Source organism: Syngnathus scovelli, chromosome 6 (assembly GCF_024217435.2).
Source record: "Syngnathus scovelli strain Florida chromosome 6, RoL_Ssco_1.2, whole genome shotgun sequence".
NCBI lineage: Eukaryota > Metazoa > Chordata > Actinopteri > Syngnathiformes > Syngnathidae > Syngnathus > Syngnathus scovelli.
The window spans coordinates 18,937,865-18,964,704 of record NC_090852.1 but is presented as its reverse complement, the minus strand read 5'-3'; the positions used below and the strand labels follow the sequence as shown (position 1 = coordinate 18,964,704).

Genomic DNA, 26,840 nt, shown 5'->3' with positions numbered 1-26,840 from the left:
GATGCTCAAAAAGACTAATATGCACAGAAAGGAAAAAGAAAAATCCAAAATTATACACAAAGACATATATTATTGCTTGACATTCAATTATGGCTAAAAGTTGCTTTTCATTTTTTTTTTCCTTTTAAACTATATTCCTACTTTGAAACCTTATCAGCTGTGCTTTGGAAAATGACACCTTTTTTTGTTACAAACATGACGGCCAACTTTGAAGCGTGACATAACATTTTCACAATTTGTCGGCAGGAACGCTCACTTTGTCAGTCAGTGTCGTGCTTGATAGGGAATTCATTATAGGGCTATAAACGATGCAAGTTCTTCCAGCCAAAATTGAATCAAAATAAAAAATATATATAAATAGAATTGTCAATAAGCGTCTTCCAACAGGTTTGGTGAGTCCAGTTGCATTGTTGAAGACGTTATGTCACACTTTGAAACTGCTACCTACTGAGGATGGATGGAGCTCAGCATTTCCAAAAGAGAAGAAAAAAAAAAAAGATTTATATATCAAGACCTTTTCATTCACATCACCCTGTTCCTTTGTAATTATTAAAGCCTTGTCTGGGTTTTGTTTTTTTCTCATTTATTTAATCACACTGACAACAAAACACACAAACGTACGCACAAACTATTGCTTTTTTTTTTTTTTTACAAAGAGACAACAGAGCAGAGACAGGAGGACCCGTTAAACTATACACTGATTGAATAGCACACTTAGCACACATCAATCCCTCGCTTCATGAAGTGTGACTGTACAGAAAGACGCCACTGTACATCTTTATAGTTGTTGGAGACTCGTGCGTCTGGTCGCCGAAAGCTACGGCGGATTTATTACTTGGAAACGTTTTGGAGTCATGTCAGTCAAACCCGTAATTACACAACAAGGCCATATTGCTTGTTTTTTTTTTTACTGTAGGACACATTACAAAACACTTAATTTTTTTCATGTTGAGCAATATTCCTGCAGTTTAAGGAAACAGAATAAATATCAGGAAAATTCCAGCTCTTCACGTGTGTGTGTGTGTGTGAGCGTCTATAACCGTCTCCTCCCTGAGCGGACACACCTCATCCTCTCGGCCGGGCCTCTCCTTCCTGGATTGTCTAGCATTTTTTCCAGACTGGAAAGTTTGTTCTGCTGGGAGACTGAGGTTTTACTCGTGGTACAGGGCTTGTGCATCACAACAGAGATTATTACTTAGGTACAGCATAAATATTACAACCCAAACAGATTAAGTATTGCATAAGAATATTTGGTTTTGCTAACAAAGAGGGACCCTGATGACACCTTCATCTAAAACAGATCTTGTTGTTTATGAGTACTGATAAAATTGTGATTTTGTTTATTTTTCTTGGAGATGGTTTTGTGATATTTCATTTTTTTGTTAATCTCAACTATGTGCATCCCTGAACACAAACTCGGGCTAATTGAAATATTGAAATATACAAATAAAGTGTCTTTCAAACTAATTGACTGTACATATTATTTGAGCCGAAACTATAATAGCAAAACATTTATTCTAATAAATCTGATAATGGTATTGTAAATTGCGATATTGGGTGGAGGGGAGAATGACAATTTTTTTTTTTCGTTCAGCCTTAACACAACAATGCAACAATCAAACGGCAACTAAAAAAGACGCGCAAAAACAAACTCTTCCCTGAGGGGTGACAGCACAAGGCGGGAGTTTACACCTTGTGCACATTGCACGGCAAAGGAATGATGGTGTGCAAGCAGCAAATCAAAAGTGGATTCAATGTCGTGGTTGGTGACGCTCGCTCTAAAGGGATATCTTTTTATTCTTTTTTTTTTCTTGAAATGTCGCCTTTAAAAATAAAGTTCTTCCTCCAAGTTGCTACTGAATTTGCTGGAATGTTTTAGGAGTCTATTCTACATAACAGACCAGAAAGCAGAGTACTGTTTGGCACATTCAGGTTTTTTGTGTGTGTGTGTGTTTGTTCTATCACTTTACGACCACACCGACAAGAAAGACACACTCAACAAAAACAGAAGCACAACAACAAAGCATTCTGAAAATAGCACTTGTCCTAGCGTTTTATGCTTCTCTCCCCTAATTGTACAAACAAGCGCTAGTCTAATTATTGCAGGAATATAGTTAAGTGCTATCTGACATCCCTCCCTTCCTCTCGTTCTGGAGTTCATTCACCAAATAATAATTAAAAAAAAAAAAACGTGTTACAAAAATAGAAGCTTTACGACCAGACAAGGCTTTGAATATTCACGTTCCCTTCATTGTTTTTTTTTTCTGCGTTGTTGGCTTGAGAAGACAGATAAAGCCACTCCAGAAACAGAAATAAAATCTATTTCAGTGTCAAGAGGCAGTTTTGTTACCTGCTGTACCACCGCCTTCCGCTAGATGGGGCTATTGGATTGCGGTGAGGGATGCAAATCAATACCGGCTGGACAAAATATTAGGGGCATCTCTAGTGATAGGGCATTGTGATTTCCTGGGAATGTTGGGGAATTGATCATTGTAAATACTTGGCGAGATTTATTCAAATAAAGTTTTGTGCTTTGATATTCTCATTCATTAAATTTGCTTTCACTCACTAAATTAATAACTGCAAGTACGATAGATTTTTTTTTTGCTCAGTTTTGATTGACCCCAACAGAAAAAAAATAAGTTCAAAATATCCTAATTATTGTGCTTCTAATTTGCAGTGGCATAGAACAATAGATGGACACTTAAAGGTGTGCCTAATATTTCGGTGACCTTACATGAGAAGCAAAATAGAGGTCACAGTTTCAACACAACCAGCAAGAATCAACCAAAACCGAGCCTCACTTGCATCTCATTGTGCAGGCGCTAAATAAATTGGTTAAGGTGGGCCTATCTCTCATCGGCCTTCTCAAGACCAACAAAGCCGCAACGCCGAGCCGCCCGCCCGGCGGCATGACCGACCCATCTCCAGCTCCCGGGACGAGCCTCCGCGGCTGTGGTTTCAACTTGTATTTCTTCTTGTGCACATGCAACACATCACTAGGTAAATATACAAGTCTTAAATTAAACAAAGGTGTAAAGAAAAGTGCCTTATCAATTGAACAATTAAGAATCGTCTAACTACGAATATCATACATGTTATTTAAAATAGATTCTATAAACATTACTTTTTTTCTGTATAGTAAGTACTTATGACCATATACCCTGTAGTACATTATAAAACAGGTGGAATGGAGCCTTTTCAACGTGTCGGTGCCCCGTGCTTCTCTGGGGCACCCGTCCAGAGAAGGATTAATAGCAGATGGCCTTACATGATTTCACTATGCAACAATGGTGGATGGAGGTTTTTCTTTTTTTTTTTGACAACTAAAAATCATCTCAGTAGAATTACCAGAATTCTATTTTTTTCCCCCCCTCTCTCAGATCTTCAAACGATTGTCCACAGAGAGGTGCCGATTGCATCAACGTGTCGACAGCCCCCCCCCCCTCTCCCCTTCCTCCGAGTTGCTGCGAGTTTGTGTCCAAAAAGATACGACTGAATACGAGAAAGGAAAACAACCCCCCCCCCCCGAAAAAAAAGCAGAACGTGACCAAATTGTGCGCATTTCACTTTTAAAACGTGTGGGACAATTATTGCAGGTTTCAGTGCCTAATAAAAAAATTGAAACATCAAAATGAAGGATTTACACAATTTCAAGTCAAACGATATCGCTCGACTAAATCCCGGCGAATGAACTCATGGTTGACATCCATCATTTTAAAATGCGCAAAAAATGATCAAGTTCAAACGGGGCGGAAATGGTTTGTCCTCGTGTTGGCCCCCCCTCCCCACCTCCCCACAAGTCTTGCCAAGAAGTAAAACCTTGAGAAGCAACTCCACCAGCCTTACTCTTGGATGAAAAAGAAGATGTTGAGCAGCGTGCCATCTTGTCCACTCCGGTTTGTGCGGGGCACCGATATAAAGTGTCTGAGATTCCTCCTCCACATTCCCCTAGGGTGCGCTGGCGGGCGCGCCGGCACCTGGCAGGGGCCGCTACCCGTCAACGGGCATGGACTGCTCAAAGTCTGATCCAAACAGCTCCTTATATAAAGGGGGGAAGTGGGCACGCACAATGTCTGGGTATATTGCTTTGAAAGCCGTGAGCTTCTCTGTATGCCTACTGCACAGCGCCCGCAGTGTCGACACTTTGCATATCAACTGTGGGGAGAGACGGAGAAGAGACAAGCTGTTTAGATTCACAGCAAAGACCGGGAGGGAGGACACCCCTGCCCGAATGTATTTCTCCGTCTTTTGACTCCCACACGGGGACAAACTTGACGTGTAAATATTGAGACAGGCGCTCAGGCGTGAGGAAGTCTGACACCGCGATTGATAAGGCACCGCTTGGGTTTCAATACAAATGCATTTTTGTGTGCCGTCGTGAAAATGTGTTGGGATGGAACCTTATCGGGCAACTTTAATGGCATGTGGGTCCCGCTATCGTGAGGAGACGCAACGATAACTGGTGATTCCTAACCAATGTGTCAAATTTGACTGGATTACTCTGAAAGCTATTGTAAAGTCAATTTCATATTATGAAACTATGCTGTTGGTCAGTCAACATGTGTGGGTGTTATTTAAAAAAAAAAAAAAAAATCTGTGACCAGTCTAGTGTTGAAAATGGCTTGTTCTGTTTGATGATGAAATTTTAATCTTGTTTAAAAAATTATCAGTAACCAGTCTAGTGTTGAAAATGGTGATGAAATATTAATGTTTGAACAAACATGGCTTTTGAGCTCTGGAAAGTAATCAATTTACAGGTACGAGCTGTTAAAATTAATCGGTTAATCGACAAGTAATTGATAATCAAATGAATCGACTACTATTTTAATCATTGAGTAATTATTTATAGGCTTTTTTAAAAATCTCTGAATGGTCCAAATCTTTTAGTGTCGGCCTCAAATTAGTCGATTAATCGTTAGAATAATCGAGTCCAAAAATAATCAATAGCGACAGCCCTGGAGGATTCACCAGGGCTACACACATTTTGGAAACATCGAGTGTACCTTTGTAAGAATTCCATCCTCTCTGTGGTTCTTCTGCAGGACGTGCTGGAGAGCCAACTGGATCTTCTGCTGGAGTTTCTCCACCTTCACCTTTTCCTGGAGCCAGGATCGGTCTGCCAAATCAAATGATCACACCAATAGTCAGGAATCTCCGTGCGATAATAGAAAAAAAATAAATCCAGGGTGTTAATTTTAGCTGTAGACACTTAAAGAAACAGGCGGGTGGGTACATTTGTTCCTTGTCACGGCAAATTCAGGGCTTTCTTTTTTGCACTGTGACTGACACCTACCAGCAGACATCAACACAAAGGCGGAGAACAGGGCGATCTCATCCTCAGACAGGTGCATCGAACACAAGTTTTTCCCAAACTCGAAGACGGAGCTGATCAAGTCGTCACAGCCTGCCACAGCAAAGGACAGAGCGAGAAAGCTAAGGATGAGGGAGACCAAAGAACAACACTCACTCTTGATCTTTATTGGGAGAGAGGCACACAGGGAGGGGAGGGGGGGAGAGGAAGAGGAAGGGAAAACATAAAGAATAACAGAGCTGCACGCTGACAGCGCATGGGAGCGAGCGTCTTCAGCACAACAGGCACTGCGCTTTTACCCACTTTTGGCACTTACGCAAGGCAAAATTAGGTCACCCACGAGGCCTTTCGTTAAATCGATTATCTGGCATAGGGGGCGAACGCCAACCCGACTCGGGTGGCCTATCACTCCTTTCGGCCTTCCCCAAAAGTCGGATCGTCGTAACAGCAATGATGGTTTAAAATATCCCGTCTTTAAATCGTATCGCGTTCGATTGTATCGAGTTAGGTATCGAATGGCCTTTTGAAAGATGTGGATTAGTTATTAATGAGTTTGATGCTACTGACATGATAGATTACAATCTATAACAAATTTGATATGTAACAAAACCGATTTGAATCGGAAGATGTTTTGAGTTAAACATGGCAAGTGCATCAAATTGAATTGTTTCACTTGAAAATATAACGAGATATGTATTGTTTTTTATTGGAGAGATGTTTTTTGTGCTACATTTACAGTCCTGGCTAGTTCATTAAAAATAATACGGCAACAAAGAACTCATTGAATCGCAATTTACTGATGGACTCTATCGAATCAAATTGGAATCCCACTTAAGTGAATCGAATTGAATCGTGTGGGAAAATCCTTGGCGGAAGACTCGGCCGTGTCACGACAGCAAAACAAAAATGCTATTTGAGCTATCTGTCAGCCTATGGTTGATGGTTTTGATAGCTTTTGCCTAAAACGGCGGCGCTCTGTCTGCCTCTATTTATTCCACAGTTACAGGAGTCAGATGCAACCTTGCCTCGCTATCATCTCGCTCCTGGCATAAATAAACGCCGCAGAGACAGGCGATGCCAGGTAAAGCAGGGATGAACGCCCAGTGTTTGCTTCAAGGCCTTCACTATTGTGTGGAGCAGATTAGGAGATTCTAATTTTGGCTGCTACATCAAGGGAAAAGGAGTGACACACACACACAGTCACACAAGGTAACACAAAAGCACGCTGGGGAGGTAAGCGTCCACTTACCTAATGACTTGAACACATCTGGCCCGGCGTACTTTCCGTCAAAATACACCGTGTTGTTTTGCGAGTCAAAGGCACGACACATTCTGACAAACACAACTTCCAAAGAGCCTGTGGAGACAGACGGCAACAACATGCTGAATTGTTCCTCCTTCCTTCAGCCTGGCTCTCAACAGTAAGACATCAGTCAGCCGGGCCAAAAACGTGCTTTTACAATTCGAGCAACGTATACGCTTTGAAATGAAAAAGCCAGCTGTCAGTTTGAGCACCTTCGCATGATATGATAATATCAGCCATAAGGCTAGTCATCCATAATGACAAGTCAGATAACAATTGCGCGTTCATTTAGTCGCGCTAGCGCTTATTCATTCAACCTTTATTGAACAAGATAGCGGGGGAATTATTCTGTCTACCCTGTAATTTGTAACCGGATCAGGAAAAGGTAGCAGCTAGCAGTAGTCGTGCTACTCTGTGACTTGTTTTATGATTAATACTGACATTAGAGGATGGAAAAAGATCCTGGTCGCAACTGTAGGCACACTTCCACTCATTCAACGGTAAACTGTACAATAGGAACTATACACAAAATTCGGCCTTAAAAAAATAAAAGTAAACAAATTTAAATTAAACAAAATCAAATTAAATTAAATAAAAATATTTTCTGTCGAGTGCCGACAGAACTGGATTAAGTAGTATATCATGAGATTCTGATTTTGAGGGTCCTCAATATGATAATCCAGCCTATATTGGCAGCAAAGCTACAGCAGCAACATCTTGAAAAGGAGGTTGTCGGTTGAAGAAAAAAAAAAAAAAAAAAGTGTTCTCTGACATTGTTAACATTTATCTTGTGATGCGCCCATGCACGGGAAAGTCTTTGTGCAGTCAGGTCAGCTCCGCCCTAGTGACAATATCAGTATTATGCATGTGTGTGTTGTGTGTAAGTGTGTGTGTGTGTGTGTGTGTGTGTGTTGACAGGCTGTCATACCTGCTTTGAGCAGCACTATCTGATCGTTCTGACACAGCTCCATGAAGCCATCGATGCGCTTGGCGAACTCCACCACATACTGAATGGCCTCTGTTATTTTGATAGCGCACAGCTGCCACATGACTTCCCGCGGCTGAAAAGACAACGGGATGGAAATGAGTGAGCCGCTTGGACCGGAAGGGGAGGGGGGGGAGGGCGTGCGGTCAAGCTACCTTGTTCTGGTAGCTCTCCACCTCCTCCTGGAGGAAGGCTTGCCAGGTCATCTGCTGAAGCTCCTCTCTCAGGTACTGACATGTCTCCATGTGTGATTTGGAGATATTCTGGGCCAAGTGCTCTGAAAAGTTAAGTTGGATAAGTTGAGTGAGGAAGAAGAGCTGCTACAAGAAAAGATGATTTATTTGCAGCAAGGAGGGGATGCAGATAGGCGGAGTCTTCACCCCCTGTTTTTTTTTTTCTTAGTGGAATAAAAAAGCTTGTTGACATTTCCTTTGACTGCCTCCAGGAAAGCTCATAGCTTACGATTGCGGCAAAGCCAATCTAGTTATGACACAAATGCATGGAGGGGGGTTGGGGGGGGTGTTATTCACTCAAACAAAGGTCACATTTGCTCTGAGACAAGTAGTGAGCAGAAGAATTTAAATGGTTTTGAAAACACATCTGTTAAAAGGACTTCCTTGGCACAGGGGAGCCTAAAAAAATGATTTCCCCAGACGCCTGCCCTGCTGGATCCTGATTGGCCCTAATTAATGGAAACTAATTACAAAAAAAAGAGGCTCTTAATGAGTGTTGGAGATGAGTCTCCAACCTTCTGCTATTTTAAGCAACCTTTGTGTCGTTTGCCCCACGGTTGCGTTGCCCACCCCCCCTCTTCCATCATCTCTCGACTGTCTCTCCACTCGTCGGCCCCCTCCCGCATCCTCTCAGACGCGTCTCACCTAGTTCTGCCATGGACACGGTAGGGGAGGTTTCTCCGTTGGTGAAGGAGCAGTAAGGGAAGAAGCCAGATCCGGGGGCAAAGTCGCAGATGGGCTCGGGCTTGATGCCGTTGATGTCCAGGCCGGACTGGTCCGGGGAGGGCTGGATGTCCAGGTAGAAGCTGCTGATAGCCGAGTCCGGTTTGGTTCCGTCGGGGGTGTGGCCGTCCATGTAGCCGCCGAGGTCGTCGTGGAGCTCCGTCAGGCCGTTGGCCGAGAGGCCGTAGCTAGGTGTGAGAGGCTCCGCCTCCCCGGGTTGCTGTTGGTGGTCCCGCTGTTGCTGCTGGAGCCGATGCTTCTGGACCTCGGCGTAGAGGCTGTCTCGCTGCTTCTTGGACATGCGTCCAAACTTCACCGCTGTAAGACAACGTGGCTCATTGTTAGGCGACTCGTCACCCATGATGAAATGTGTCATTAAGACGTGTTTACGTAACAAAGCCACAACTTCTCTGTAGGAGGTGCTTCACGTCTAAGTGACTATTACGCAATCATCCGTCCAATCATCCACATGATAAATTTTTTGTGGTGTGGCGGGCCCCAGTGACGCATTTGGGCCGTAGACATCAGTGGCTATCCAGCGCAACATGCAGTTGGCTAGCTAGCCTGTAGCATGGTTGCTTTAGAGCGCCTTGTTGTCAGTTGTGAGTGTGCGCACATCACTGAGAGAAGGCGGAAGAGCAATTTTTTATTTTTTTTTTATATCAGATGTGACAGCCAGCGCGCGGCATAAAAAACATGCTAGCTTAGTGCCACCCCTAGGGGGGCACGGTACGATGCCAGGGGGAGCGCCTGTGACCCCAGGGAACATGTTAATTAGGATACAATGTTATGCAGTGATGTACATATTAAAATTCTACAGACAAATGATACTATTTATAGTCACTGAGGAGAGTTGGGGAAACATTTCCTTTCTGAGGGCGGCATAAAAGAAAGGAATTGAGAAGCAATGGGCTAGCCTATGTAGCATCCATTTCTCCAGGTCAAAGGGTACACACAATTGCAAAATACAATAAAAAAATCAAATAATATCTGTATTTTTTCAATTAAAAAGTGAAGATTACAGATTTTTTTTATACATCTTTTGTCACTAGATTATTTAGATGCATTATGTGAATTTATAATTTATTTTAGCTAGCCCCCAGGCATTAAGTAATATTACAGACACTTGGATTTATTTCTGTATCTTGTTCAATAAAGCGATTTTTTCCCCTTGTTGTTCTAATGTGTCTCTTTTTCTCTCTTATCCAGTAAAGATTCACGACACTGACGTGCAAGAAATGCCTGAGAGAACAAATCACATTATGTCACACTCTTGGCTGAACTCTTCCCCCTTTGAAGAAAAAATAAATCTTGTGTCTGCAGATAAAATCACTTTTAAGAAAGATGAGCACAGCGGTGAGAAAGAGACTTTTTTTTGGTTGCTGCTTCGGGGTATTGGAACTATGTCAGCTGGTCATTGTGTGTCTGTGTGTGTGTGTAGAGGGCAGATGGGCTTGCATGTGTTGAGCGAAGCCAAGAGTCACCTTCATCTGTCCTGATTGTGCGTGCGTGTGTTTCAGCAAAGGCACTCCAAAGTGCTCATGTACTCTAGGTTTATGGCATTCATGAATATGTATACATGTGCAAGTCTAGCGTGTATTAAAATGAGGCTTAGCCTTGTCTGCGTACACGGTAGATGACAACAAAACATCCCGATTACAAACGGCATTAGAGTTTTGCTTTGCGCTAGTCGCAGCTGGCTTGACTTTTTGCTTATACATTGGAAGAGATATCTGTACTTTTTACATAGGATATGAAAAACATTGCAGTAAAGTCAATTGAGTTTGATTAAGGTCTTATTTATTCATTGCATGTGCCTTCTTATTTTTACTTTTTGTATTGTTTACTTGAATGTGTAATATGTCTTGTCACCGTGGGATAGTAGGAAACGAAATTTCGATCTCTTGGTATGTCTTGACATGTGAAGAAATTGACAATAAAGCAGATTTTGACTTTGACTAACATCTGGACTTAATCGGCAAAAAAACAACAGAGACTTGTTTGTTGTTGTTGGCTCCAAAATGACTTGTGGCCAATGCGGTATGTCTTATGATAGCTTTAAATAACCATAAGCTTTGCTAATTCAAATTAGCTAAGCATTTTTTTTTGTTACTTCCCAACATTACATTTGACATCATAAAAGCGAGTAACCCATTTGAGTGATTTTTTTCATGACTTTTTGATTTGATCAATATTGATTTTATCGAATGTTGACCTTCTGGCCCAGTCGCAATGTTTTCTACGTGGACGCGTGAAGAACTCACCATCCCGTGACATGCCCACCGCCAGGCACTTCTGAAGCCGGCAGTGCTGGCAGCGGTTGCGGCTGGTGCGGTCGATCAGGCAGTTCTTCTGACGGGGGCAGGAGTAGGCCGCATTGCTCTGCTGACTCCTCCTGAAGAAGCCCTGCGCATCAGAAGAGCGTCAAATTACATCTCGAATTTCTTCTGGATACGAGGGAAGAAAAAAAACAACTCAATGACGTCATTTTTTTTGTCTAAATATGTGATGCGGTTTACACCAAAAGTAATCCTTAGCTTATCTTAGTTTAGCTACGCTATATTTTGGGGCTAAAACAGTGACTTGGAGCAACTTTAAAAAAATAAATGATTAATTTCACGAGCCAGTTAGTTCTATAAACCGAAAATGTGGGAAAGCTAATTTCCAACAAAACTGAACGTCCAACTTAAAGTTGCTTTGAAACTTTGAGTTTACGCAACTTTTTAATTTTTTTAGTGTCAGTAAATACTTTCACACCCCAAGGAAAATAATAATAACACAGTCGCTGTGTACTGGTATTTTCCCGGCTGTGTAATTTCTGGCATCCGGACGAGCGCGCGTATCCAAGCACGAGGGCGGCGTGTTTGGCCCGATGCGATAACACGCTATCTTCCTTGGTTGGGATTATTATCTGGCATGTAAGCGTTGCACACCGACCGGATTCCTCATCCTTTGACTTAATGAATTGATTCCAGCACATCATTAACATGCCCCCGCTCTAGCGCTCCATACACATATGTCTTAATTAGCCGCTCATTGGCTGTTTAATTACAAGAAAACAGCTGACAGCTGCCAACTTGCTTTATAATGGAAGCCATTATAGGAAGAGGCTATTACTGCCGGCGACACGCAGGACTCGCTAATAACGCTATGATTTATGATCCAAACTTTTCGACTCGTACATATCATTAAAGGTCTCTCTGCCTGGACTAATTAGCGATCATTAAAGAGATATTTCAGCAGTTTATTCTTTTACGGTTATGTTCTGAGGGAGAGGAGACGCTGACAGAAAGCCTCACGTAGACAATTACGTGCGGACGCAAACTGCAAAAGGTGCAGGCTGGCTGAGGAATGCTAATGATGCGCTCGCTGGGTGACAAGCACGGGGACGAGAATACACTCTCAGCACAAAAGGGTTTGAACGGCTGCTACGTGTGAAGTCGTACAAAAGACGACTTCAATGGAGCCAAGCGAATGTCGCAAACACACAACAATGTGCTCTAATTCAAAAGTCTACGTTTTGATCTTTTCGGCTCAAGAAGAACCGGAAAAGGTGTGCCTGAAATGGGAAGCGAGACTTTCCATGTATTTTTGCTTTTTCGCTTTAGTGCTTGACCACAGTGACAGTCTCACAAGGAACTTTTTTTTCCAAAGCATTTCGATTCCACTCAAACACATGTTGAGATGATAATGAACATTATTTTTTTTATACGCTTACCTTACAGCCTTCGCATGTTATCACACCGTAATGGATGCCTGATGATTTGTCTCCACAGATCTTGCAGGGAATTATTTCGATTTGAGCTGCACGGGAAGAGAGAGAAAAGAACAAGAGAGGGAAAAAATAAATAAAATATATTTTTGCTGTCACATGTCACTGTACAACACCCTCACCGTGGCTGCTTGTTGCTACATAAAAGAGCTCTGTGCTGTTAAAAAGAAGAAGAAGAAGAAGAAAAAAAAAACATCTCCGCAGGCTTTTGAATGCTTGCTTGCGCAAAGCTTTACTGGAATATTTACAATTGTGTGCAAGAGTTTGTGAAAGAGAAAGCAATGTCAACTTTTAGGCCCTTACAAAATGTAAATATGGTGTCAATTAGCATCCTAAACAATAAGATACTCGTGTTAAACTCAAGATACACTCGACAGCTCAGTCGAATGAAGCATATTGGCAATTTTGACTTTTTTTTATAAAGACAGGTATTCATTTCAAATCGTCAAAAGAACTCTGTGTGATTCCACTGTTGACCACTAGACGGCAGCACATTTTCTTTAACACTGAATTTGACAAGAAGAATAGAAACAGGATGATATTTCAGCTCAGCCTAGTTTAAAGCGACAATGTTTGATAATGTCCGTCTTTAGACATGATTATTGGTTATATTGTGAAATAATAAGTTGACTAGTTAGAAAAAAAAAAATGTAACGACATCTATTTTTTCTAACCCTTAGTGTGGGGATCATGAGAAGGCAACACTGTGACTGAACTCTTATCAATGGAGCGACTTCCTTCCCACCGGTAACTCACAGCCCTCCTTCAACATCTCCCACATCCCGACTGCAGACAAAATCTACCATCTGATCTAAATCGAGGAAACATCACCTTGGGATGTTTTCTCGCCATTTCTGAGCAGCCAATCCAAATGCCAGGAAGCAGTGCACCAGTTAAGGAAAAATATGACAATTTGCTCTTAATAAGATGCAATAAAAAATTTTTTTAAAAAAAGATAATTAAGAAGCAGTGCTCCGTCGGCGATGTCGGAGCGTTACATCAGCTTCTTCCCTCCAGCCATGCCTAATTCTCCAAATGATAAATCCGCCAAGCTCCTCACAGCCTCTCGCACACCTTAGCATTCAATCTCTTGATGTCAATTTGATCACCTCACAAGTACTTTTGCTGAGGCTCAATCCACGTTTTAATCAGCCGACCAGGAGCCCGCCGCCGCGGTGTGTCATGGGGATAATGTCCTTGTCCCCCAGGCCCGCCCGGGAGAGACCCTTAACACAGAGCCTCTAATCCACTCACGCTCTATTCATTCAGCAATCTGCATCTGTCTCCTCGCACTGCTGGAGTCAACAAGACCGGGCCGTGTTTACACGGAATTAGCCTACATTTTAGCAAAACGAACAAAAGCAAGTGGTAAAACGGTGCACAATTAACCCTCCTCCATACAACACGTCCTGCCGTTTGTGATTCTCGCGCACAATGGCGGGCCATGCACCTCGCCGGCGCAGATTATTGCGAAATCCAGGCAGGGGGGCGGGCTTTGAAACCCTATCCGAGAGGGTTAATTCATAATTAATCTTTCCCTCACAGCGAACGGTCGCTCGTTATGGCAAATGGGCCTGTCGCCGTGCGAGCGCGCTCCTTTGTTTGTTTCTATGTTCTCCCTGCATGAGCATTCGCCGTGCAGTGTGTTTCGACTCCTTTAGCATTTTCAGCCTCATTACTTACATAATTTGTTCTGACATGCACTCACAACAAGTGAAGCGTGCTGTAATTATGACTCGCTGTGGTTGCGGCCAGCCAACCGGTGCAGTGGCGGGCCCGTGCCAGTGGATGGTAGTGCAGGGCTGCGGCCAGGCTGCCGAAAACAGAATTCCGCCCACACCATCCGGCCCATAGGCTTTTGGCTCTGAGCTCCAGCCTGCGATAGCTCCAGGCTTAGGCTGCCACTAACCCCCCCTCCTCCCCCTCCCCCACGCAAGGAGATGCCTTCATCTCTCCGAACGAAGCCGAATTGGCCGGGGCGCTCGCTCGCTCGCTCGGGCCTGACGCCGTGCCACATCAGGTGAAAGCGGTGGGAGTAGACGGGGCACGGCGGTGCCAGGCCAGGCGGGATGCGCGCACACAAAAGCAAAGCTCGCAAACAAAAGCGCTATCTGCAAGCAGGAAGGCCTTGGGTGCACACATCCTCGCCGGTTAACACCCTCTCACTGCATAAGCTGCTGGATGTGGAGAGCACTCAAGAGTAAAAAAGGTTTGTCTCTGGACCAGCTGAGGGAGGCTCTGTGCTTCCTTGTCTGAACATTTAGTTATTTCCACACTGGGATAAGCTGCTTTCCAAAAGAGGTGCAGGGGAGAATAAAAGGAGAAAACAATTTGGAATCAAACACACCGTGAAGGCACACGCCAAACCACAATATGGAGGAAAATGCAATGTGAAACATCCTTTCGCTCATTTGTCATAATATAGACCAAAAAACACGTTAGACAAAGCTGGGCTTCCAACAAATGCATACTTGGAGGGTTCGGTATGGAGAAACCTGTCTCAGTTTCGATTGGGCTTAACAAGACAACATGACAAAATTTGCTATTTCATGTTATTTTCCAACATCAGCATGAAAACAGCTCTCAGGTCATCTTCTCCATTTGCAACTAGTCATAACAAAATGTACCATCACAAAACAGGTCTGAAGTGAAACAGACTTTACCGCAATACGTTTTATATTCCGAGCAGTATCATTTTACAAATGGCTTTTCAACATACTTGGCTGTTTCATTTTGTAACATTGCCAGTGATCGTTGGCATTACAATTCGGTCTTGGCGTAGGTCTGCAATCAACTGAAAGCCCATTTGATCCTTTCAATTTGATAGTTCCGGAGGGCTAAATGCTAATGCTATGCTTACACCGCATCACGTTTAGCTAGCCAATACCGTTTTCAGTACTTTGTCTGCATAAAAATGCTCCGATAACAAACACCGATACTTGTCGGTGTTTAACTTCCAAGCGGTCCTGTTTGGTTAAAAAAGACTTGAGTCAACTTCACAGTGGGTCAGTCAGTCCAACACAAAAAAAGGCCAACGTACATAAGCACTCCTAGTCCCGCAGTCAATATCTATCGACAGGAGCCGCTGTGTTAAGTGTCTTGCGGTGTGAGACGAGCTGCTGCTAGCTAGCTTGAACTTGACCGGCGCGGTGCCATTGATCCCATTTTATCCCCTGCCCACTTTGTTTACAACATAAAACCTTGCCGCGGTTTGACGAGCAGCTACGCTAATAATATTGAGAGGACAAAATGGCAAATTTTGTCTAGCCAGTAGTGCAGACATGTGCGGTCTTTGTGCGGTTGGGCAGTTCAAGGACACTAATTCAGCACGCCGTTGGATTCCTCGGAGGAGGATGACGCGTCACTCAAGGCGCATGTTCAAAAGGCCAACGTGGCTTCTGCATGTTCACCCAGTGACCTTCACTGTCTTCTCCGGAGCCCTGAGATGTGCCCGCTGCTAAAAGTACACCCCTTTATCAAAGGGCGCCAGAGTGACAGTTGATTGCTAACACCCACAACACAACACAACAATTTGCCAAACACGCACTCACAGCTTAGAGGGGAGGGGGCCTGTCAAGTTCACTTTAGGAGCAACATCGCATAGACAGACACTGCATGACCGAAGATTGCCCTGCAGGCACATTAATGCTTCATTTACAGATGTACAGTGACATCATGAAAAATGAAAAGATGAGAAATATGGTGAAAGGCTGGTGAAATCGTTTCTACGCCGATTAATATGCATATACTAAAATTAGAGAGCCTCCTTTAAAATTCTGTGGCTCATTCAAAGTCAACATTTATTGCATGATGCTGGGCGACTTCCAGTTTGTTTTATATCCAAAATGGGCATGATTTGGAATTAAGAATGTAAATTCAGGAGAAAATGATTTGGGGTGACATGGTATGATCATATGAGCATGCTGGAATAGTTTGAATCGGTCAAACTAAATTGGCTTGAATAATCTGAATATGTATTATAGTCGAAAATAATAATTTGGTTAAAAAATATAGGTCAATTTATTTTGTGTACCTAATATTTTGGCCACATCAATAGGCACAACTATACAGAAGGCAGTTCTACACCATCTCATTAAATTAGGAACACCTAACATATTAGCCGGTGAAGGCGCTTGGGCAACCACCCGACTGAGCGTTGCTACTGGTGATAAAGATTATCCTGAACGTTCTGGGCCCTGTGTCATAATATTGAGAGCTTAACCCATTCCCAAATTATTTTCCCGCCTAATGATGAATGTTTAAATGCTTTTACCTGCTCGCTGTCAAAACAGCTTTTTGAATGAAGGCATATCTGAGAGACCTTTGAGTGTGTGTGTGTGTGTGTGTCAGTGTGTGTGTGTGACATCTGTCAATGACAGTGTGACGCAAGCCAGCAGGCTCATGTCAGAGATTATGCAAGGAGGTGGACAGGGGACGGCACTATGAGCAGATTAATCATTCTTCTTCCATCACACAAACTATTAATACATTCTCCTCTTTTCATAATATTTTGCGAGCGCACAAAAAAAAAAAAGACGATAAGCATCGCCTGCCTACTCCCTCGACTTTTACACAAAAAAGCTGATTGAAAATAAGTGTAGGCGCTTTGGTGCCATTATTAAATGCGGTAAGGCTTTTTCTCCTCAATATTGCGATTTAATATTCTTTTTTAAGGTCTTCTTCCAAAATATTTCTGTATTACAACAAGCAATATCCGATTTATTATACATAAAAGACAATTAATATATCTATTTGGGTTTGAAGCTCGAACAAGGAATTCAGCTTTTTATTTTGTTGCCGTGCGAAGTTGCGAATTTATTTCCATTTCTGCAGCAGAACAAAGGTTATGTGAATGTCAGCGGCAAAGGACAGCGGTGGCACGTTATTTGTTTATGGATCCCAGGCATATTTACAACCGTTGCTGGAATGGCATTTGCCGCTTTGGAAGGCAAACAACGGCGCGGGACAAATTTACCTGGAACCCAGCGCACGTTGTCGCCGTCATCATTTCAACATGCTTCATCGGAAATATTTGGACCGCAGAGGAAGCAAAGAATGACTTGCCACATTCTCCGTGCATGCTCCATCTTGTTAATTCCCTCCAATCACGTCGCTGTGATTACCCGCCATGCTGCAGACATGTTTTATTTGACGCTTGCTTTCATTTGTGCGGTGACTTTGCTGGAACGCAAGCAACGTCTGGCCTGTTGCCCCGGGCTGCTTTTTGGATGAACCCATGCGTGCTTGACTGTGTGTTTGTTTGTGTGTGTGTGTGAGGCCTATTAATATTTCAACGCTGCCCAACGCCAGATGCCTGTACAACAAAGCAACGTCTCCCCCCTGTATTTACTTGAGTGTTTTATTGAAGAGCACTCTGACATTCTCCACAAGAGGCTAGGCGGGAGTAAGAGGGAAGGGGAGGAATACGCTGGCTAATTTACGGGTGGTGGCAAAAGGATACATATTGATATAACAATGAATAATCAGGATTATTCATGGATTTAAAAAAATATATATTGATTCAACTCCTAATCTTCAATTTTAAATATTAGACAAAGAACAAGAAGAGACTTTTTGCGCTGAAAGCAAAACGGCATGTGTCGACAGCATTGTGTCGCAAGAGCTGAATAAAATATATATGGAGCAAATATTTACATGGGTGACTTGTTGGTTGCTACATCACAGCTCTGAGGTTCAGGGATCAAATATCAACTTTTTTTAAAAACTCTTATGTGGTGTACCGTATTTTCCGCACACCTAAAAACCTCCAATTTTCTCAAAAGCCGACAGTGCGCCTTATAATCAGGTGCGCCTTATATATGGACCAAATGTATATATCTTATATATGGACAAAGTTTTAAAATGGGCCATTCATTGAAGGTGCGCCTTATAATCCAGTGCACCTTATAGTGCGGAAAATACGGTATTTAGAATATATAGTACAGGACAAATTTATGTTTTTTTTTTTCTAATTTAATTTAAATTAATGCGGTGAAACTTTGACTCACTGAGGTTGAACTCAGGAGCAAACCGACCGACAGCTGCTGTTCTTCCTAAATTTCGTCTTCACTCCGACCGCTCGAACTATACGGCCCTTGATTTTTGCTGTCCGGCGCCGAAGTGAGACAGCCGACTCGCCCCTCCCCGCGGGGGACAGCAGCCCGGCCGGGCTCCTTTGCAAATGCACAGGAATATATAAATAATGAAGGCTTCCAAACATCCAGTGCAATTACATGCAGAAACCTTTACATAACAACAAAGAGCCTTGTAGTGGTTCACGGGGGAATTCTCCACTGCCACGCTGTACAACTTGCTTCCCTCTCTAATTGCTGTATTAGTATGCATTTCTGTAAGACAACCAAAACTCTGCTGTGGGCTTTTGAACAGGATATTTCGACTGGTTCACACAAAGAAAATCAAAACTTACATTGCACAATTTCCTGCATGGTCTCTTCTTTGCCCAAAGGGTGACAAGTATATGTGCTTTTATGTGCACTTTTTTTCCCCCTTCTTTCCCTTCCCGTTGCAAAGTGCGTACTTGAGTGCCTCGCTCGGTAATAGCGGATGCAGAGGGGAGGGAGAGGGACCACGAGAGGTCCCGTCTCATGCTGCTGCTTGGGGTCAGTGGGTCTTCGGCACGTGGCCAGAACACACATGGCGAGCAGGCTGAATATTTCAGCTGACAGTAATTGTCCCTCTGCGGTCTCCTTAGGAAAACATGTTTCCCGACGACACAGACTGGCCGCGTAGTAATCACGGTTGCCATTTGTTTTCCAAACTAGGGGCGGGGGGAGGGGGCTTGGCGTGTGCCTGCAGCCATGACGCGACATGTGACCTGACTTGAGCTCTGCACATGCGTCAATGGGACAAAGTTTACCATTGTAAAATATTGGAAATCTTTTTTTCTGCCTGCAGCCTAAATGCTTTAATCTGAAACTATAACCAGTTTCATGAGTAAGATTGTTTCACGGACCATTGATTTTCTACCTTCTCCGTATTTTTGAGATGGTAAAAAAAATAAATAACTGCAACTACATTAAACTCAACTTTCTTTATAGAGCACATTAAAACGTACTTGAAGCAAAGTCTTGCACGTCAGTAAAAATTAAACAAGGCAATAAAACAAAGCTACAGTAGCGCTGGAAGAAAAGTTCCCTCAATCTCGCTCACTGATCTACTCATGGAATATACGGAAAGACCAAAACTAGACACACTGTAGACATCTGGCTCAACCACATCAACTATCCCCAAAAAAATGCGGTGGTGGCCATATTGGATGTGGCAAGTCTCCATCAAAGGCAGAATCCAACCGTGCCCAATTTGTGTGTGTTGTGGAGGACCAACTGCAAATGTCAAACTTTTAAAATGAATTTGTCGGCAATGCACTCATCAGTAACAGCGCCCTCTGCTGACAAGCCCGCCACTCTCTTGACTATACTGATCCGAAATTGAGCAAGTCCGCAAGTCTTCAAATGGACATCAATGAGGATTAAGCTGCCTTTTCTCCTCCGCCGCGCTACTAGCTGCTTTTAAAAAGCCTTCCTAGACGACAAGAAGCGTCTACTGCCGCGCCGAGTTCACAGACGACATATTCCCTCTCCTTTTGCTAAACACGGACAGACGAAGCAGCCATGCGCAAAGCAAAGGTTCCCTTCCCTTTTAGGTAAACAATAGCCTTGTCTAACTGTCCCTAAACGCAGCGCGCTACGCTAATCCCTGGCAAATAAACAAGTGCCAAGATTAATGATTGCATAAAGCCATCCCAAAAGCCCTGGAATAATCAGCTCTCCAGCCTGTTGGGCTTCCAGACAGGAGCTCGGGGAGTCAGCTGACAGTCAGCGCTTGCTCCTTTGGCATGGCGTTACCTCACCCCGGCCGGCGCTTTTGATTTTGCGTCACTAGCAGGGAGCTGTCAATATTTTCCGCACGAATGTAACGGCGCTGGCGAGATCAGCCACTTCTCAGATCCTTCACGGTGAGCACAACAGTACTTTTGGCAATACAGTAAAAAAGGAGGGTTGTAAAGCGATAAATCACATGGCGGCGGACAAAACAAGGCTATTAAAATGTCATTAGGAGCGTGGTGGACTCTGCTCTGCAACAATAACATGAGCTGTGTGTTGCGATGAGGAAGGAGGAGGGGAGGGGAGGGGGCGGGGCAGGGGAGGCGATGTCCACTCGTCCGCCCTCGGGCAGGGGAGCGTGGGATGCGGAGATGAAGTGGGATGCCCCTCTTCAGGAGGTTGCTCGGCAGCATGAAGGAAGAGGCAGCACCCCGCCTAATGAGGGGTGAAGTGAAGCCCCCTGCGGGACCCCCTCAGGCGCATTCATTAGGAGATGAAAAAGCGTTTCCTGTGGCGGTGCAAGTGCCCGCCTCCGTCCGGACATGTTTAATTTAGGCAGGCGGTCGGGAAAAAACACCGAGCCGCGCTGACCAGGTCGCGAGGGGAGTCGACAACAAAAGCCGGCGAGCCCGAGCAACATTTCGCGCCACCTTTGAAGCTTACGCAATCAGATTAGCGAAGGTCAAGCTCACTGTCGTCTCTTCGGGAAAAAAAAAAAACTGCCAAGACATGCGGGAGAAAACCGACATCTCAATGCGATCTGAAAGTTTCTTTCCCCTCGTGCAATACATTGCATTTTGTTGCATCTTTACGGCTGTGGGCAAAAAATAATAGATTCATTTAGCCAGTGGTGGTTTGTGGAAGGGAACCAAGGATTATGGTAATGCGGCAGGCAGTAAACGCTGCCAGCCAAATACAGTAAAAGAGAAGAGCGCTGCGGTCGGAGCTTTGGGAAGACTCGGAGAGGTTCGTTTATAGGATTGCGCAAATTCTCATTCAATGATGCATCTCTCAAATTATATTGCAGCAGGTAGGCTGTTTGGAAAAAAGGGGACAAAAGCTCAGACAAAGTATACAGGAGTGCGTGAAAAGGCTATCGAAATGCATGTCCGCTTATCGAAAAGGCTAATGGAACCTGGCATTTATTACGGCTGCCTTGTTAAGATATGTATATGCAATCTGGTGTAATTAGCAACCGCTAACCTTTGGGGTGCTGCTAATCCCCACTGAATTGTGGATTTGTACATCAAAGCCGACACTCTCTCGTATAGATGGGCGCTTGAAATTCGACTCTGTCGAAAACCCGCAATTATTTGTATAGCGTGGATGCAAAAAAAAAAAAAGTCGCATCTTTTATGTTTCCCGCAATCCCGTGGGTTTGTGCTAAAGAATTCTTAATCCACTCCGGTGGAATCCAAATAGAGTTAACGCCCAAAATGGAGATGCACAGCCAAGTGCCAAAGTGGAAGGAGTTTATAAGGTTTGATTTCTTCAGGGGCTTCCACGTTAAGTGAGAGCTGAGGGGGGAAAACGCCGCAATAACTATTTACAGTTGTCGTCTTCGTCGCTGCCAGACACCGAAAGGTAATCAAATAATCGATAGCTGCGTGCCTTTGTATAATTCAATCGGGGTTCTGTGAACAAGCTAAACGTTCCGCTGTTTGGCGTCAGCTGCAATTTGCACTCTAGCCTCTCGACATTCAAGGCCGGACTAAATCCATTCTGCAAGGAAGGAGGGGGGTGGGGGGTGGATTACAGAAAGGGGAAACAAGTGCAGTCGCTTCCCACACGCACCACGCTCGCTAACTTGACAACCTGGCGGGAAGGAAGCCTGAAGCATTTATTTTCTTTAATGAGAGACATGAGTCTCGCATGTGTCAGGGATGCACAGCGTGAGAAGAATGGGGTGGGCTTTAATTCCATCAATCTAGCGCATTTATCCGTGTAGCACATCAATAGCTGTCAGATAAGCAGGAGGAGATGAATCACGTCAAGCAGATGGAGGAGTCAAGGCTGCACTGAGCTGGCTGCATATGCAGACTAATAAGTCATCTTACAAGTCAAGGGTGAATGCGGTTACATGCACTCGGTGACAAATGGAGATTGTGGCTCTTTAAAGAACACACGAGATTAGTTTGAGAGACAACACGAGACAAAGAACATCCTTCCTCGACTCGCTCGGAGAATTGGCAATGACCTAACAATGGAGCTACAGTGTCGAAAAGGAGAACGCGATACCTCACCTCTAACCTGAGGAGCTGATGGAAATGGATTTGCTTACCGTCCTGTAAGAAGAATCCCACATTTACACTTCTTTGAGCGTCTTAACAGACACTCCACTGTGAGAGCTTTTGGCGATTGAATGACATGGAAAAGTTGACTCCCACAATGCTGCAGGTTGAGAAAGGTGACACGCTATAGAGTTGAACCAAAGCAACATTCCCCATAGGGAATCATGTAAATGAAGCTAATCCGTTCCAAACAAAACCTTACTAAAAACATTAATAAATGACATTTTATGGACTATTTTCAAGTATGAAAACAAAGTTTTAGTCAGACTAATGGGAGCAAATGGCTTTCATAGAGAGTTGTCAAAATGAAAGCCCAGGGGCCTAATCAATCTCCAATATCCACCATGCGTACTTGTACACCACCGTATACTACAGCCATGACTATAAACATCTTGCGAAATTAATAGCTCTGTGACAGTGTCAGTAAAATGCCACATTATTGTCTTTGGAAGGGCAGAATACGATCAAGTTTGATGTCTGTGGTAATAAAGGGCGGCAGGTTGGGCTTGTGATCCTGGCCGCATGAGTGCAATAACGTCAGATTTATTATCAGATCAAAAAACATATAAAACACTTTGAGAGCCGACTTTAAGCGGCAGCAATAACCCAGCGAGCGGCCCAAATGATGATTTATGTACTCGGGCTGCACGGGACGGTAACGTACAGCGCAGTGGATGCGTACGGCGACGATACGGCGCTCCACTTGAAAAGTGGCGAGGCTTGCAGCCGGAATGCATTTGGTGTGAAATTGCTTCATCTGTTTACAATTCCATTTGGAGTTTATGAGAAAGACATGCTGATGTATCGCCCCGCTGTCACGGCATGGCGGGAGCATCCACACAAAGATTCATCTCTCACTTAGAAGCCAAATGATACGTCTAATTTGCTGCGAGCGGCGTTATTTTTAACCTCGCGAGCTGTCAAACAATGCAACATGACTCTCGGCGCCGGCGCCTTGTTAAAAGGTTGCCAACTCTTTTCAATTGGTGTTGCTCTTGGAGTGAATTTCAAAATGCTCATTCACTGCTGACAGTCTAGCAAAAACGGAGGAGTTGAGCTCCTCGGAAAGCTAACAATGCTAACAATCGATTAGCATTTAACAGCTAACACCGCTTAATCTTTAGTGGGCATTCTTGAAAGTCCGTGTAAGTACAAAAATGTGCCATGTAGGCTTCCGTCCACATTAATCACAAACAGTGACTCACTGTCTTAAAAAAAACGGTTTCATCTGGAAAGCTCTTATCTAATTTTGACATTTTTTTCTTTAGGACGGGACATCTAACAATTTTCCACTCTGCTAATTTTTACCACTGCCACCGGAAAGAGGAGTAATATTGTTAAATTATAGCACGGGGCCCATTATCGCCATCGGACACAGTTCGATGAACTAGCGAAGCTTCGGCTTGGTATTATTTAAATAGATACTAATAGATTCTCCGGATGATCGTTGTCGGATAAAGGTGTAAATCTTAGCACCTTGGCTGATCAGCTAAATCTAATCAAAAGTCCAAAAGGAGATAGCAGAAAGCCACGCCAACACAGAGACAACCTCAAAAATCCATACAGGAGTTGAGAATTGAATCACTGCGAGGCACAAATGCTAACCGCTAAGGCGCCGACATAATTAATAGGAGGCGTAAAAGACCATGTTATCCAACTGCCCACTGATCTAATTCATCTGGTGTACACAGTGCTCCAGTGAACGAGTACATTTCCACTGTCCTAATAACCAGCTGACCTCTAATGTTTGCTAACTCCTGCTTTACACTCTGTTACATAAGACAGTGTGTGTCTGTGTGTGTGTGTGTGTGTGTGGAGACACGCAGCGACTGAGCTGTGCTCACTTTGTGTATTCAGCGAGCGAATGACACTTCGCATGCACCGAGCGTGACTTGGGTGTTACGATCATTCAAGAAACAAAAAGACGGCGCTCGTGGCGCGGGAACCCATGCAGCTGCTTTCCGCAGCTATTACGAAAGCGCTCCTGACCTCGCTGTTCAACTGTAATCGGCTCTTGTTATTTCCTTGAAATCTCCCTGCAAAATGCTGCTGCGGAATAAAACACCACTCTCAGGGAAGGAAAAAAAATCGGGAAAATCCCAGCATGTCAATGTTTGAGGTATTAGGTGTGCTAGTCATACAATGTGATAAGCTTGTGAAAAGGTAAGGTCTCACCATAAGTCCCACTTCCCCCATCAACGTGAAGGCTGCATGATGGGTCAAGCATTTAAGATCCCATGTCAAAGCCTCAGCAAGAAACACCACCAAAGCACAATTCCAGGAAGAATGATTCCTCTGTTCTGCGCTTTTGACACATTGGATCCGTTTCTCTGCCTGTTGACTTGGCACAAATGTCGCCCCACCCCGCTACCCTTTTTCTTACAAAAGAGCAAACAGCTTGGGGAATTTTTTCCAAAAACCCATTGCAATTCTCCTCCACGCTAGTTAAATGACAAAAGGGGTCACAGCAGGGGGAGCTCAGAGCGTAGCGACCAATCGACGGGCAGGCGATTCTTTCCCGCTTGTTTGTCAACATAGCGGTTCGCGTAATTGGTATAATTGTCAAAGCTGGAGCTCGGAACAAAACGGGGGCGTCCCTTTTTTTTTGGCGAGCGTCGGGCCATGTCATTTAACGGACATGCTTCTGGAGGCGCTCCCCGAGACGCAGGCATGTTGCCGCGACAGCTCGCCTGATAAAATGGCCGCCTTTTATCTCTGCTGTGCATATGAAAGGCTTATACTTCCTTCCATGACAGATTTCTACGCTTCATCACCGTGGGATTTGCCTCCGCAACGGAAGCTGAGAGCAAAACAATGTAATACATGTGCAGCCGCATTTCAAACGCTGTCAAATTACGTGCATGCATGTTTGCATCTTTGTACTTATTGCCAGTGCAGCGAGCTAGCGCTAGGTGGGGCATGAGGCCAGATGCCCTGGGCTCCAAATTCTTAGAGGCTTTGGAATTCCAAAAGAAAATCCGAAAGAAACCAGCATCATATATTCAAGTGTAGATTGAACTTGGAAGATTTATGCTAGTCGCTACATAATGCTAGCACCAGTTAGCTACTTTCAGGTTTATGAATGGCATAAGAGAAGACCCAAAAACCAATTTTACCTCAATTCAGTCTAATAAACTGACTCGGAAAAGTAATCTGACAGGTTTTCATCATTTTTTAAACTCACTTTAGGAAAGCCTGAGCTATGACTTGAAGTCAGAAGCGCTCAACTATGAAGCAGACATGCTAACCGCTTATCCACCGTAGGCAGGGACTCATGACGCAACCTTCAATTATCTTAATAATCCGTCGCGTCTACTTGTGATAATAATATAGTATCGGTAATGACTGCGATGAAGTCGAGTTGAATGTGCGGAGAGTAAAATACAATCATTTGTCTCATCACTGCCGGGGTGGCAAGAGCGTTAATCTGAGCGTGTTGTTCTCTGATTGCTCTTTTGCCGCCAAAATAAACAACTTGGCTCCTTTCAGTTACGCCACTGTAATTTGCTCCAACAGCGGCGGCATTTATCTATAAATTTATTTTCAATTTGAGGTAAGCTGCCATCATGAAAGCTAAATCACTACCAGGGAGAAGATTATTCTAATTACTAACCAGCTGTCGTGCTTGCTGCATGTGTCACAACACGCCGCAACCAGTAATCACTTTCACACAATCATTTTAACACACATTTACATCTTAAGACATCAAATTGTCTTCATTTGTATAGTAATGTTGTAAAATTAAAAAGCGCATATGCTCCAGCGGGTCGTGACGGAAATCGAGAAACGTACATTTTATGGCCGATTTGTGACGCAATCTCAAAAGCTGGGGGAATCGAGCCATGTCTCCTTCCTAAAGGATGCGCTTGGCCAAGCGACAGCACGGGAATGCAACGATTTTAATTTCAAATGGACGTACGGGGAGGAGGAGGAGGAGCGGCCCATAGTATATGGCGCATTAAGCAAGGCAGAGTAGACAAACGCTCTCATGTGAAAGCCCATCTTGTTAAAGCTTCATCTGAATTAGACCATAATGCTGGCATTGCGAGTTCCCGGGGGGGGGTTTTTCTTTGCCATTTGTACTGTTAGCGCTGCAATCCCCTTGACAGGCCTGTTTATGACTGTTTTGGCATCGGAGGGCCCGGGCCGAGCCTTCGTTAGAGATTAAAGTGATGGTCGCAAAGTCCAAAGTGATCGCCGCCGCCTTCCGCAGCCGGGGCGAGGCCAGACCAGACGCTTAAGCGCATGAACGTTCAGAAAGGAGACCAAGCGTCTGCACGTTTTGCTAACATTACAAAGAGATGTTGATTCACACGTCTTTAAGGTTGAGCATGCCAATCAACATATTTGATCCGCACCAATCTTTCCCATGCAC

At 44.0% G+C, this 26,840-nt stretch overlaps 1 protein-coding gene across 2 annotated transcripts in view; it reads right to left on the bottom strand.

The window, feature by feature from the left end:
• Positions 1 to 1,619: 1,619 nt before the first annotated feature.
• roraa (RAR-related orphan receptor A, paralog a) overlaps positions 1,620 to 26,840 on the bottom strand; it is a 138,461-nt gene continuing 113,240 nt past the window's right edge. For both annotated transcript variants that reach the window (XM_049724100.2, XM_049724101.2), the window contains 9 exons: positions 12,277 to 12,362; positions 10,823 to 10,964; positions 8,481 to 8,876; positions 7,758 to 7,879; positions 7,546 to 7,678; positions 6,564 to 6,671; positions 5,297 to 5,407; positions 5,007 to 5,119; positions 1,620 to 4,158 (listed from right to left, as the gene is read on the bottom strand). In XM_049724100.2, the coding sequence (XP_049580057.1) occupies positions 3,994 to 4,158; positions 5,007 to 5,119; positions 5,297 to 5,407; positions 6,564 to 6,671; positions 7,546 to 7,678; positions 7,758 to 7,879; positions 8,481 to 8,876; positions 10,823 to 10,964; positions 12,277 to 12,362 (1,376 nt within the window). In that variant the 3' untranslated portion in view covers positions 1,620 to 3,993. The remainder of the gene's footprint in view (positions 4,159 to 5,006; positions 5,120 to 5,296; positions 5,408 to 6,563; positions 6,672 to 7,545; positions 7,679 to 7,757; positions 7,880 to 8,480; positions 8,877 to 10,822; positions 10,965 to 12,276; positions 12,363 to 26,840) is intronic.